The sequence below is a fragment of the Calypte anna genome, chromosome 3 (assembly GCF_003957555.1).
Source record: "Calypte anna isolate BGI_N300 chromosome 3, bCalAnn1_v1.p, whole genome shotgun sequence".
Lineage (NCBI taxonomy): Eukaryota > Metazoa > Chordata > Aves > Apodiformes > Trochilidae > Calypte > Calypte anna.
The window spans coordinates 37,363,810-37,378,002 of record NC_044246.1 but is presented as its reverse complement, the minus strand read 5'-3'; the positions used below and the strand labels follow the sequence as shown (position 1 = coordinate 37,378,002).

At 45.9% G+C, this 14,193-nt stretch overlaps 1 protein-coding gene across 1 annotated transcript in view; it reads right to left on the bottom strand.

Annotated features, from left to right (window-relative positions):
• Nucleotides 1-3,570: 3,570 nt before the first annotated feature.
• The window catches only part of TTBK1 (tau tubulin kinase 1), a 105,408-nt gene continuing 94,785 nt past the window's right edge, over nt 3,571-14,193 (bottom strand). Inside the window, exons 14-15 of the mRNA XM_030447682.1 lie at nt 5,233-6,833; nt 3,571-3,997 (exon numbers count right to left, since the gene is read on the bottom strand). Of these exons, the coding sequence (XP_030303542.1) occupies nt 3,571-3,997; nt 5,233-6,833 (2,028 nt within the window). The remainder of the gene's footprint in view (nt 3,998-5,232; nt 6,834-14,193) is intronic.

Genomic DNA, 14,193 nt, shown 5'->3' with positions numbered 1-14,193 from the left:
TGCATGCTCCTAACAGGAGGTTTATGAGCATGCCTGGGCCAGGCAGTGCCCTCTGACCATCTCTGCCAGCAAAATGTGGCTCTGAGGATCAATTCTTGTTAACAAATTCTTCTTATCCACTTGATTGGAAGAGCCCAGGACTGAAGCTCCTCTAAAAATACCTTCAGTGATGGCACAAAAAAGGCAATGTGACATCCAGCCAAGATCACAACATCACTTTCCACTAGGAAGGGGGGAAGATCTAGAGACCCAAATCTGTGGACACATAGGGACATTCAGATCTTGTAGGAATAATCCTTAGAAACCTTTCAGTGACCACACCTGGAAGCTCCTGCAGAGGCTCTCAGCCATTTTTCACTGCCATCACACCTGATGGTGCAGCCCACTCTCATCCATGCTGCTGATGCACTGTCCACCTCCTATCTGTGCCAGGGCCACCTGGGAAACAGGGCTGTGCTGAGGCAGGGAGGCTGATGGCACAGCCACAAGGAAAGACAACTCATGCCAGTCCCAGACCTCTGTGAATGCAGCTGCACCCTCAGCCTGGGCTTATCAAATAGCAGAGGGTATAGCTGTTATTCTCTGTGCTGGAAATATTTCACTGGCTTTCTGAAACCTGTGGGACCTGCCTGGTGGCTCCCCAGCATGTGAGAGCTTTGGCATGTGTCACTCAGGACCCGGAATCTACTGCACCACAAAGCGTGATGATGCTTTGGTGTCATCAGCATCCTACCTGCTACTTCTGGTTAGCTCATGGCAGGAAATCATCTTAGAAGACAGGTAGGTTTCTCAGAAGGACTTTTAATAAGAAAAACTCCCCACATTCCTGTGAAAGTTTTCACTGGACCGTCACTTCCAGACAAAAAGCTTGCCCGATTTTTTCATTTGCCATTCTCCATCTTTCCTGCTTTCATGTGCCAGATGGAAGATCTCTGCCCTGGAATTTCCTTCCTGACATGAGTGTAGCTGTGCCATGAAATACTCTCCTTTAAATTTTCTCTTGAGTAAGCACTTTTATTGTGTTTACTTGGCCTCCCATGATATGGCAGATTTGCTAGCCTTGTTAATATAGTCCTATAGCCCTCTTTCAATTAAATTTTTGGCATATACTTCTAAGACCTGGATGAAGCATCTGGTAAAGGCTTTACAACAAAGTCCTGCCATCTGAGCATTCTAAAATGAACAGTCCCCCAACAAATTAATAGGAGTGCCGCTATGGCTTATATTTCTGGAAAGAATCTGTTTGGGTTTATTCTGTTTTCTAGTTTCTAAACATGCAAGGCATATTTAGGTTGTAGTTGGACCCACACTTCAAACTCACATGAATTTACAGTGCCACCAGAAGAAGTGGTCACAGTCTTTGGCCTCTCCTTCCCCCACTTCTGTTCTGTGACCACATACTGAATCAAACTGATAAGTTGAAAGAGATGAAAACGAAATCAGAACACTTGATGCCATGCTGGATCAGCATTTTCAGCCACTTTATCAAAGAGCTGCCCCAGTGTAAGGGGGTGGACCAGTGCAATGAAGCAGGCAGAACTTGGAGGGACCACTGCTTTTGGTGGCAACATCAGCTCAGTCCCTCAACCACAAACTGACCTTGGAGTTCCCAATGCTTCTATGCAAAGACAAGGAAACATTTTTAGACTAGAAGCTGTGCTTCTTACTCTACCAGGGTGAACAACATCAATGGAAAACAGCGAACACTTTGAACTAGGTGAAATACCTTCTTAGCATTGGCAACACGGAGACTGTCATATAAAGAGGTAATTCCTGTCACCTATTGCTAGCCTGTTCAGATGTCCAAGGAATACCCTGTTGTCCTGGCCACTCTGTCACAGCTCTCATGCTCCTACCCAGAACAGATCCTATAGATGTGGACAGCTTCAGGATTCCTTGGACTCAATGGCTGTCAAAGTGACTGTATCTATGTTCAAATGAATCAAGATTATTACTGACTGGATTTCTCTTTGAGCGTTGGTACCTGCAAATAATAATTATTTGCAGCTAGTTGCAGCTGCAGGAATGCAGGTACAGAGCAGCTGTATTTTTGTCTGCTCCTGCAAAGCTTCTTTTAGGCATGACAATGGTGTGAAGCCCAAAGCATTTGGGTCTGGAGTGTTTTGCCCAGTGAGGTGTGGGGAAAATTTGGTGACTACTTCAAGAACTCATCAAGCTCAGACAGTTATTAGTCCTCCTGAAAGCTCTCACTTTCAAACCTTTTTTATTAGTCTGGTGGTTAAAAAGTTGGTCGATTTAGTCCTAGCTGAGCACTAAGCTTTTGCTCTGATAATATTACTTGAAGAGCACAGCCCTTTCTTTTACGTTCATGTTGCTGGTTCTCACACAATGAGTGGAAGAGCTGAGCGCCAAGAAGAAAGACCTAAACATGACCTCTGCAACTCAACTGTTCCACTGGATGCTCAGACGGAAATGCACAAGGTACCCACAGAGTGCCAGCATCCTTGCAAAGCAGCAGATTTTGAGTATACTACAGGATCATAATTTCCTGCCCTGCCACATAGGGGAACTTCCAACCATGGTGCCAAAATTAACAAACACCAAAAGCGTGACAATAAAGCACATGGAATTTAGGTGCAAGGGGCACCCTAGATAAAGGCATCCAGTGACTATTCACATCTTCAGGACAGAGCTGTGTTTGGTGGACTACAGATCCTCTTGACTCAGGTCAAGAGGAACCAACCATATTGGGAGATGTGGTCTCCACAATTTGGTATGTGTGACAGAAGTGGCTTTAGTGTGCTCCCTTCTACATCGATTAGCAAGTGCTCTTAATTTCCCAGCAAGCTGCAAATACAACCCTACTTCCATCTAAACACCTACCACGCAGGCATCTGCTGAAAAAGCAGCAGTGTTGCCAAGCAGCAGTGCCAGACAGCCTCCTATGAAGCAGGTAGAAGCATCCAGAAAGTCCTGCCTGCCTCCCATTCACACCTGCAGAGCCATCTGGAAAGGAAAGAAGAGCTCCCTACACCCTGCCCCTGCACTTATCGCAGCACACACGGATGCACCCATCCCTCTTGGCTAAGCAGGTGACAATCCCTTGCTAACACAGGTGGCAGGAGGCAAGCCAGCACTCAGGTAGATGGTGGAAGCCAAGGCTGGTGCTTTCCCAGCAAAGAGAGAGGAGGGAGATGCCTGCAGGATGGAAGCCTTCCACTCCAGCAGGCCTTGCTCTCATCACCTCTGCTCCTTTTTCCAAAGCCAGGGCCAGTGTTGGTGGCTGGTATTGCTAACAGAGAGAGGGCAACGCCTGGGGAGGGAGGATGGTCAGGCACCGGGCAGGCTGCCTGGGTCACTGCTTGGTGCTGTGCGTTAGCAAGCGTGAGCTGTGGGCTGGATGTCTTCCTTGAAGAAGGCTCCGTGGCTCAGAGGCTCTCAGGCCCGTGGGAGCTGATCGTGACGGTGTGGGGTGACAGTGAGTGAAGCATTGAAGTACAGCTACTGCTATGCACTTGTGGGTCCAGCATAGAAGGCTGTGCTGCAGCATCTCAAGTGTATACTATATGCAGAAGTTACCCATTCTATTGGGCTGGCAGAAGAAGATCATTATCTGGCAGCTGCCTTATTTTCCAGGGACACCTGCTTTCCTTTGGTTGCTGGACTCTGAGTCTGGGATTTTCCTTTTTGTCGTTTTTTGGCCACACTAGGAGAGGGCAGGGGATCTCCTTTTGGCCCCAGGGCCTGAGCTGTGGGCTGAAATCGGGGGGAAGGAGGAACTCGCTGGAGAGCAGTCCCTGGCTTATGCTGTCGGCAGGGAGAAGGACTTTCCTTCCGAGGTGGCAGCTGACTTTTGGGGGAAGCACTGGGGTTTCTTGAAGGAAGGACAGGGCTCCGAGGGGATGCGTAGCTGGACCTCTGTGAGCTGCTCCGTAGGGGAAGAGAAGTGGTGCTTGGTGAAGGAGGAATCCGACTTTGTGTCTGTGTTGTTCGGCACTCCTGTGGGACACTTCCGACTGTTCTCTGTGCCTGAAGCCTACAGGGGAAGAGAGAGGAGAGAAGAGGTAGAGGAGAGGAGAGGATGGCAGAGAAGGGGAGGGAAGGGGAGGGGAGGGGAGGGGAGGGGAGGGGAGGGGAGGGGAGGGGAGGGGAGGGGAGGGGAGGGGAGGGGAGGGGAGGGGAGAGGAGAGGAGATGAAAGGGAATTTCTACAAGAAGCTCCAGGCTCCTGGCAGGTTTGGCATGAATGTTGCTGGGCAATTACAAGGAGTGTCCAGCACCAGGATGACAGGGGTGCATAAAATGGAGCATTGATTTGAACATCATCCTGTAACTCTTGATGCTGTTATCTAGCAAGTGTTTGCCCTGATCCTTCAGCACCCTCTGGGCCAATGCACAGGCATGGTTTGGCTGATAGCACATACATGGGACGGCATGCAGCACGGATGCAGCAACCTCTTTCAAGGAAGGAGATACAATCTGAGAAGGTGGGCATGAGCTGGGTTGCACAAGTTAGTCTCTGACAGTAACAGTGGTGTGCTGGAAGATCAATGAACCCACAGGCATCCCCACCTTTCACCCCCCCTTCTGAAAGATCAGAATTTACCCTGTGGCAAAGCCACATCAGCACCACTGCTCCCGGGCTGGACCTCCAGCCCCAAGGCCAGGTAGAAAAGCCAAATGCTGGTGAATTCAGAAGGTCCACCTCCATTTACATCTCTGCCAATTTAATGGATTGCCAAGTATCCCTCCAAAAACTTCAAGGCACAGTGATGTGTAGGAAATTCAGACCACTTGGAGGTGACCCAGGCTGTTCCAGGTCACTACCAATGCTCATGCATGTGCACCTCTCTCTCTCCAGCTCTTTGCATGTTGGCCATCTTCTGAGGCAATCAAAACTGGCAGCCTCAGAGCCCTTGCAGCTCTAATCACAATAGACAGTCCAAGTCTCCCTGCAGAGAGAGTCATGGCTGTGCCAAGCATGCTGCAAAACAGGGAGCTCAGCACTGGGAGAACTCGCTATTAGTAGGATCAGACCAAATGAAAGAGCTCATGGAAGGGAAAAATGCCTCAGAGCCAGAGCAAGTGAAGAGATGCTTGGCTCTTTGGCCAGACTGAGCCAAAGAAGACAAAGAGGTGGGAATTACACACACCAGTGAGCTCAAATTACTGTAGGAAACAGGAATGGACCATGCATTCAACCCAAGTGAAGGGTTAAGCAGAGAGAGGTGAGCAAAGCCCCTGGTTGTGCCTCCTTAATACTTGGTCTTACCTGTAGGCAACAGCTGCATCCTGTGGGGAGCTACATAGCACTGCCATTGTGACAGCCATGGAGATCTCAGGCTTTGCTGCCTCTAGTGGTGTTTTCACTGGTGTGATGGGCCGAGGGATTCTGCTCTTTGTGCTTATGGGTCTCTCTTCTTTTCCCAGGAGGGCAGCCTTCTCCTTCCCTGCCTTCCTTGGGATTGAGTCATCAGAATCATGGGTGTCCTCCTCAGAACCAGTGCCCGATAAGGTTTCTGAAGCCCGTGGCCTCTCCTCACTGGAGGATGCTGAAGAAGAGGCCCCTGAGGCCAGCCGAAGGAGACGGTTTTGCCTCTTTTCCATCACCAGGCGAGCCAAGTCAGGTTGCTTTGCCCTCTTATAAATCCTGTCTTTGCCCGAGAGTGAAGTTGAAAGGTCTGAGCCGGTGTCCTCCTCAGAGAACAAAATGGGTATCCGACTTCTATACCTGGAGCCCAGCGGTCTCCTGGGTCCCTGCTGTGGTGTGTCGGGGAGGGTCTCTGCTTGCTTGAGGTGTTCTGCTACTGATGCTGACTTTGCAAGGTCGGGCCCACTTGTACCCATCTTGCCAGGCTCTTCCAAATCCAGTGAGACAGCCACTTTGTCAGAGAGTTCCGGCTTGTCTTCGGGAGGCTTTGCCACACCATTGGGAAGGGCGAGCTGCTCCCTGGCTGTCTCTGAGGTGGTTTCAATGTGATTAGCTGAAAGTGCACAGCTCTCTGTCTCTGCCCCTTCTAGCCCTGAATGGATGCTTCCATTCTCTACCAGCACAAGGTTGTCCTCAAGTTCTTCTTCGACAATGACCTCCTCAAACTGGCCTGGAGGGCAGTATTCCTCATGTCTCATCAGCTGTCCACTGGAAGACATGACATTTAAGTGGGTCTTTTCAGCAATATGAACAAATGTGCGCTCAACTTTGGTAAAGGGGGAGGAAGCTGTAGCCACTGCCATGGGAGGCTTTGGTTCAGATTTAAGGATTGAGGACAGGGTTCCTGGCTCAGATACATCCAGCTGGCTACCCATAGGCTGTGGTCGCTCGCTCTGAGGTGTCAGTGCAGCAAGAGTGCCCAGATCAACTTCTGGAGCCAAGTCTGTGATCACTGGAGACTTTTTTAGATCACCTGGTGAAAACAATACTAGTGTCTTTGAGCCTTCCTCTAGCTCCAGGTCCCCATCAGCAGTGGATGCTCGACCCTTGGATCCCTTCTGGTCATCAGCCAGGAGAGTGGATGGTGCACACTCCTGGCTGCGCTCTGTGCTTTTTTGACTCAGGTCACTGCTGGAATCACTGTTCATGTCAATCTCATTCCCCTCTTCCTCTGCCTCCTCCTCCTCATCTTCCTCCTCCTCATCTTCTTCTTCCTCATCATCTTCTTCCTCCTCCTCTTTTCCATTAATTTCCAGGTAAGGTTCCAGAGGTTTGCAAGGAGCAGTCAAGATAACATTTGAGAAATCAACTTTCTTTATCCGCTGGGATACCTTAGGCTTTTCCCAGTAGCCTGACACATCTCTTCTGAAGTCTTGATAAGGCAAACTTAAAGGCACCGCCTTGGGCAGACCATTAATTTCAAATGACTTCAGCATATACGCCTGCAAGAGGACAGATGTGACAAAAGAAAAGAGTTAGTGTTCAGACATAGCACTGACACAGAAGACATAAGGATCAGGTGGGCAGCATCAGCAGAAATCGTCTGGGCGACCATGCTTCCAAAATGCATGCCTGAACAGTGATCACTCTATCATTCAGTTTGAATAAACCTTAGAAAGGAGAGATTCAAAGATACTTATCAATGAAGAAAAAAAAAAAATAGAAAAAAAAGAAGAAAGTTTCAAAGGCATTCCTTTGTTAACGGTCCTTAGTTCTGGACTTAAAAGAGCTCTCTGCATGCAGTTCCTCTGGATTTTTTCATGTTTCCCAATCTTCTCTGGTATTTATGTATTTGGTTCAGTATCTATATATTTACAAATTTACTCCTTCCTTACTGGAACCGTTCAGCAACTTTCTTTTATGCCCAGGCCACAGTGAACTCAAGGGGCCACTCTGGGCCAGCCTGTAGCAGAGACACTGCCCATAAGGTAACAGGAGTAGGCTGTGAAATCATTGCAAATAATACTAGCAGAAAAGTGTTGGAGAATGGTGAGGGAAAACTAATGTAACCAATATGGCTGGTAAACAAGCTTCAACTTTATTGCACAGTAACTTTTTCTTATATAGTGTTTCTGTGACCACACCCCCGTCACCAAACATCAACACAATGTTTTACTGGACACCCGGTGTGTTTACCTGTAGCACAGCAAATCCCTGGTGCAGGTAGCACAGGATTGTGGGCTGATCTAATTGGCCCCTCAAACATGGGGTTGGGCACGGCAAAGGGGTCACACCCCCTACCTTTCGGGAACATTCGAGAACATTCTACGACAGAAAAGCAGCAGCTCACACACACACACACACACACTTGACCGAACTAGAGGAAAAGGGCAAACCAAATAGGAAACATGCTCATCGAAATGTGGCCTAATTAGCAATTGCTTGTAAATGAAAACCACAGCAGCACCACTCTGCAAAATGGATTTTAAAAAACCATTTAGGTCACCCTTCTATTAAGAGGGCTGGAAAACAAAAGACTCTCCATGAACTCAGGCCGTCAATAATGCATCATGTGTTACCCTTGAAAAGTCCTATTTATGAACAGAAAGGGTCCAGGCCTCTGTGTTTTTTGAGCAGCATTTGACAGTGTCATGGAATATTTAGGCTACACAACTAAACAAACACCCACTTAAATGTGTGGGCTACAGAGCTGCCAACAGCTAGCACGTTCACCTAGCTATGGGAACAGATCTTTTTGTTTTTTGGGGTAGAAAAAAAGCCCTCAGTAGCTTTTCAAGTCCAATAATACAACTTCAGATCGTGCTGAAAATCTGCATGTTATTCTGTTCAGAGCAACTGCCCTATGAACATATCTGGAAAATGTAAGATCTTTATGCTCATGTATAGCAGGGACATTTCAAATAGACTGGTGGGTAGCATGAAGCTATTATGCATGGTGATACGTTGTTATCCATTTAGTATTTCCTTTTATGTTACACTTATATTTATTTTTATTTATAATTTATATTACAAATTAAAACACAAGCTGTTTTTTGCAATGCCTCTGGAGGTCAAAGCTGCTGCTTTTCTTTCATTAAAGCTGAAGGCTGGCTCTTAAGATGGCCCTGTATGAACTTGATGTGGGATTTAACTGATCCAGTCTACCTTTTGCATCACAATGAGAGGTGTGGAACTCAGACTAGTAGGAGGGAATGACCACCCTTTGCAAAGTTACCCACTTCGCTTTTTCTCTCAGGCATTTCTTGGAAATCAGTCTACACAGCAGCCTAAGACTGGATTTGCTTTACCAAGACATACGCTCACAGTCCTATCCCTGGTGTCTTGACTAAAGAAATGGCTTCCCCAGAAGGACCGGGACCTGAAACAGGAGCCCAGCAATTCACCTGCTGCTCTACTTCACCCCATTTTCTAGATTCTGTGGTTATTGGTACAAAAGACTGCTAGTTCTTAGGAGTTTGTGTCATCTCATCTGCTTTCTGGTCAAGGAGAACTGAATCCAGTCCTGCAGTGAATATCCTATATAGGCCAGAAATATGGTTTCTGTGCCCTGCAGTCTGTCCCACCAGCAGCCCTGTACTCAGCAACCCCTCTTTCCTCCAACAGATCTTTTCCCTTGCAAGACATCAGAGGTTTTACTCTGATGAGAATGCACTAAGCAGTAACGTATGACATGGAGCTGGACAGCATGATGTTGCTGTAATAAAAAGAAAAATTTAGCAAACAGACTGCCTCTCTCTCCATCTTTCTGTTTTTCCCTGCATGGACATGGCACCCTAAGCACAACAGTGATTGCTTGGCTTCTATCTACCTTTGGGAGACCTTTGGGAGACTTGGTCTGCTTAGCCTGTTACATGTAGTACCTCAAAATTGCCAGAATGCATTTCTTAAAGAAGTCAGAGACTGTGGTCTTTTTCCTACTGTAAGTGCACCTTGGAGAAAACCCAAAGAGCATAAGTATGCCAAAAATATGGAGGACAAACCCAACTAAAAGAAACTTAATTGAAATATCTCTTGGGTCGAATATTATTTGAACACATTTTCTTACCTTCATCACTATCATCACCTGAAGCTGTTAACAAGGAAGACTGTCCCAGGGCATCAAAGTCTGAGACTGTTTTCACTGTTGAGTTAAGGTGATCAGCATCTAGCTGCAAGTGGACACCCTGCTGTTTCCAGTTTGAACGTCTCACTGGAGAAGCTTTTATCCTCTCTTGACAGTCATCATGTGTCTTTTGTATTACAGCACACTCAGCTGCTCTAGGAATATGCCCCCAAAGGTTGGAGAACTGTACCAATGGGGAAGAACTGTGGGAAGATACCAGCAGATAAAGAATGGAGAGGCTTAACCTCTATCTTATAGTTGTAGAATAACAAAAGTGTAAGGAATCTTCTCTGTTCCAATCACCACAGGACCAACTGAAAGCTGGATTCTCTGTGCCCTGTCCATCTGAGTTTTGAGTATCTTCAAAGGACTGAGATACCACAATCTCTTTGGGACACTTCCCTAGTGTTTAAGGCTCTTTGTGGTGAAGTTTTTCTTTATATCTCATTCCTACATCTAATTTTCCTTCCATGAGGCTTATGTCCATCACACCTCATCCTTTCACCATGCACCTCTGAGAAGAGTCTGGCATCACCCTTTCATCAGGTATTTCAAGGAAATAGAATTCCACCCCAATCCTTCTCTTTTTAAGGTGGAACAAACCCAGCTCTCAGCCTCTCATGTCTATTTGGTTAGTAACTACTTTGGGTAAAAATATATATTTGGAAGGCAATAAATGTCCCTGCTTTGCACAGAGGCCAGAGTTAGAATATAAAGAGGGAGGAGAGTCAGGAGAGAAGAAGACCTAGCTGCTCATATATGGCAGAGACAGAAACCAGCCCCTTCATGTCCATCTCTGCCCCTGTCATGAACAGGTAAGTGGAGTCTGAGGGCTTGCCTTTACTGTAAACTGTTGGGATTTCCAATTAGTTAGATCATTTGCACTGGGACAGCCTCAGATGAGATCTAAGGATCACCACATATGGGCAGCAGCAAAGTTCCTGCATCCTAGTGATGATGCAAATACTGCAAAAAATCAGCAAAGATGCAATATCCACTTTGCTACAGCAATTTTACAGCCATACATTAGAAGGTACCAGGTCCCCTGGTAACCAGGATTGTGGTCAGACATGTTCTTCTCAGACAGGCCAAGGAGCAGAGTCACATTGGTGGGTTCAAGTTACACACGTTGGCCCAGGTCCCTACAGCAATGACAGTATCTGCTCTCTCTGTATGGCTTTCTGATGATCTCACAACACATGAGGGCATGAAGAAGAGATCTTATAGATTGCCTCTACCTGTGTCCACATGCAGAGCAGTCCCAGTGTACACCAGAAAAGCCTTCTCTTCCAAGCAGCAGCACTAACACAGGGGAAAGGGAACAGTTTCTCGAGTGAGTCTAATCAATTTGGGATATTTTTTCTCTCCCATCCCTTAGTTTTAAACATTTTGAATGCAACAATTTCTGGAAAAATCCCCAACAACAACAACAGAAGAACAAAATCCAAACAAAAAACTACCCCACCAGAAAAATCACCAGGTACAGGAAAAATTAATCACAATTACCAGTGTAACATAAACCCAGAAATGCTGCATCTCTTTTACCTACTGTTCTGTTTCAGACCATGCTGTCAGCCATGTCCCAGGCTGCGATCATCACTATTGCTTTAGTGCATCCTTCTGCAGTGTCTGACAGAATCATACAAACCACCTTACAGAGGCAAACCAAAACACACTTTGGGGAGTTCACCATGGAGTAGATCAGTTTTGGACACTGCTGATAGAGAAGAATCCTGACACTCCATTCAATTCCCAGGCTAAAAAAGGGACTCATATTGTACAGCCCTGTAAGTCAGAGACCATGGCCTAATCCTAGCTCTTCCCCTCAGCCCATCACCTGTCTGCAAGAGCTGCTCTCTGCCTTTGAGGACTTGGGGTCTTATGCTTCTCCTGAAAGCAGGAAAGCTTACACCAACCTTTTTCACAGGTACCAGTGTGTTCCCATGCTCCTACTACTGCCTGCAGCCTCACTCTCCAGCCACTTTCAGGAAAACACTGAATTAGTAACTATACACTTCATACCAAAGCAAACACCATCTTTTTCTGTGTTTTCTCTTCCAGCGTGTTCCCACACAGTCCAACAGCAATTGTGAGTGAGTCACATGCCACTCTACAGTGCAGACTACTTTCATTTAGGAGTCATGATGAAAGGTGATCCACTGAACAGCCCAGACAGGAGTACATGACTTGCAGGACAGCCACAATTTTACATCCATCTCCCTGGGGCTTGCAGGGTGAAGGGGCTTGAGGTTTACCACGTGTTCATAAACACCTTGTCAAATGTCTCATGGGAGACATCCATCCACCCACTCTATGCACACTGTGCAGCCAGCAAGGGGAAGATTCTCAGTGTAAGAAACCAAGATACATGTGATAAACTGTTTCTGGTGTGTTTGCAGGTATTGAATTGTACAAGCTTAAGTTTAGCCATTTTGGATGCTGGTAACCATCAAAGCAGATAAGTTGAGGCCAGATGTAACCTGCTGCTGTGATATGACTCAGTTCAAGTCAGTGAAATTGGTACACAAATTTAAGTAAATGGAACTCAGTGTGGCCTTCCATCAGTACATTAAATACATCTCCAACAGTCACAGAACTTTGTTTCTAGTCTCAGATCTGTCTTAACTGCAAGTTTTCCAGGTTCACATTAATAAAATCTCAGTATTCTACCAGAACTTCTTCATGTCCCTGCCCCCAGTGTTCCCATGTACCCAAGGACAAGCAGAAGACACCTTCCCAGAGCTGGAAAGCAAAGGGAGTAGGAAAACAAAGGAAGAAAGCAAATAAAAAACCCAGCCATCACCAAGGTGCTGCCTTTGATTCTTTAATAAGATTTTGGTAGTATACAAGCTTTATTTTCCTTTTTTTTTTTTCTTTTTTTTCTTTCCCGATTGTCTGGATTAACATACATGGATTTAAAAAAGGCACAAAATCCATTGCACAGCTTCTGTTTGTTTGTTTTTGATGACACTGCCTGTTCATTGTGGTTTCAAGTGTAGGATTTTACAGTACTCTGCAGCATTTACAGCATGGTCTACGTACAGGTAATCAATGCATGCTTTTATACAGGAGACAGAATTCAACTTCTCTCTCAGTATTTCTATATACACAATAATACAGTGGTTTTCTTCTGAAAAAAGCCTTAAATTGTTCTTGCATGCTTGGTGTGCCAGAAGAATTAGTGCAAGCATATATTACAGTGTTATTGCAGTACAAAAAGGGGTTGACCTTAGGCTCTAAAGGGGTTAGATACAGGAAGAATAAAAAGACTCAAGGAAAACAAGCTTTGGATCCCTTTAGTCAACTATGTCCTTCCAAATGGATCCCTACTCAGTACCACCTTTAAAGCTAGAGCAGGCTGCTTCCCCTTCATCTCCCTGCTGCCCTCCCCCTGAGACAAACATCCAGAGCTTCTTCAAACTTTCTGACCCTAGCAATTCATGAGGACTTCTTGCAACTTGAGGAAACCCATCTGCTATGCCTCCTAATGGTGAAGGCCTGCTTGAAGGGGACTTTCCTGAGATCCACCGCTTCAAGCAAACGTAAGTCCCAGCAGATGAAGCTTCTCAAGTAAACCAAGTACAACAGGTTATCTACAGCTTTTGTCTCCTCTCAGTAGAAATGACTACAGAAACCCACATTCATCTCCTACTTGAATAGCAGTTGGTTAAATATGGTTTGGACTCTCTCCTGCTTAGCAGTGACAGAAGTCTAACAGGTGACACAAGGTAATGCAAAGGAAGGATATGCTGGTCCCTGAGATTCTTCATGGGAGCTGGAAAGTCCAAGAAGCAGAAATCAAATTCCCAATATGATATTAATTGTTCCACTGGAAATGGGAAGAGGCCTTAGTCCTGAGAGATGCAGATGGCACACAGACAGCAAGAGCCATAGTCCAGTCTTCCCTGTAACAGCTTTGATTCAGATACTATCAGGACCTTAGCATATCCTGGAAGTGACATTATCCTCTGCCAGCATAGACTAAGCTTGTTTGGGACTGGGACACCTGGCAGGATTGTCAACAGTGAGTTGGAAAAAAATAGAATCTGAGTTTCTGAAGCAGCTCTTTCTTCAAACCATCATCAGATGAGGTAAAAGTAGCAGGGGTCTTAGAGCTGCCATGCTTGCTTGCAGGATCTCTGCATTCCAAGAATCAGCACCATAAATGTCAGAGAGATGTTCTATCCAGCATCTTACCATCAAATGTTCCATTGCCTTTCTCTTCATTGTTGGTTTTTTTTTTTTTCTTTTTCTTTTTTTAGCAAGGTGAATAGGACAATGCAGTCCTATGCTGGGTAAGTGCTCTGCTCCTCCCTATTTGTGCTTTCATATGTTGTTAGGTTTGTGCCAGTTTTCCTAGTTTCTTGGATGGAAGCAATAGCTCTGTAAAGGTGGTACGCCTGCCACTTAGCTTTCCACCTCTGCACCCACCAGTGTCTCCAGCAAGAGTCAAAGCAGAGCTCCCTGTCTGCGCAGACATGGGGACCACCTCATTTTTATCACTTGTAAGAGACTTGGGAAATGGCAAGCAAAGTGGAAGGAAACTGTAATCTAAAAATTGTTCTAGTCCCTAATTGTAAAGGCAACTTAATAGCAGCAAGAAAGAGGAGATTCTGAAAGCTAAGTACCTTCTTTAGTCGTAAAAATAACCAGGAGTCAGCAGTGCTGAATAAGAACCTGATCTGGCTTTTCTTTTTTCTTTTTTCTTTTTTCTTTTTTTTTTTTTTTTTTTTTTTTTT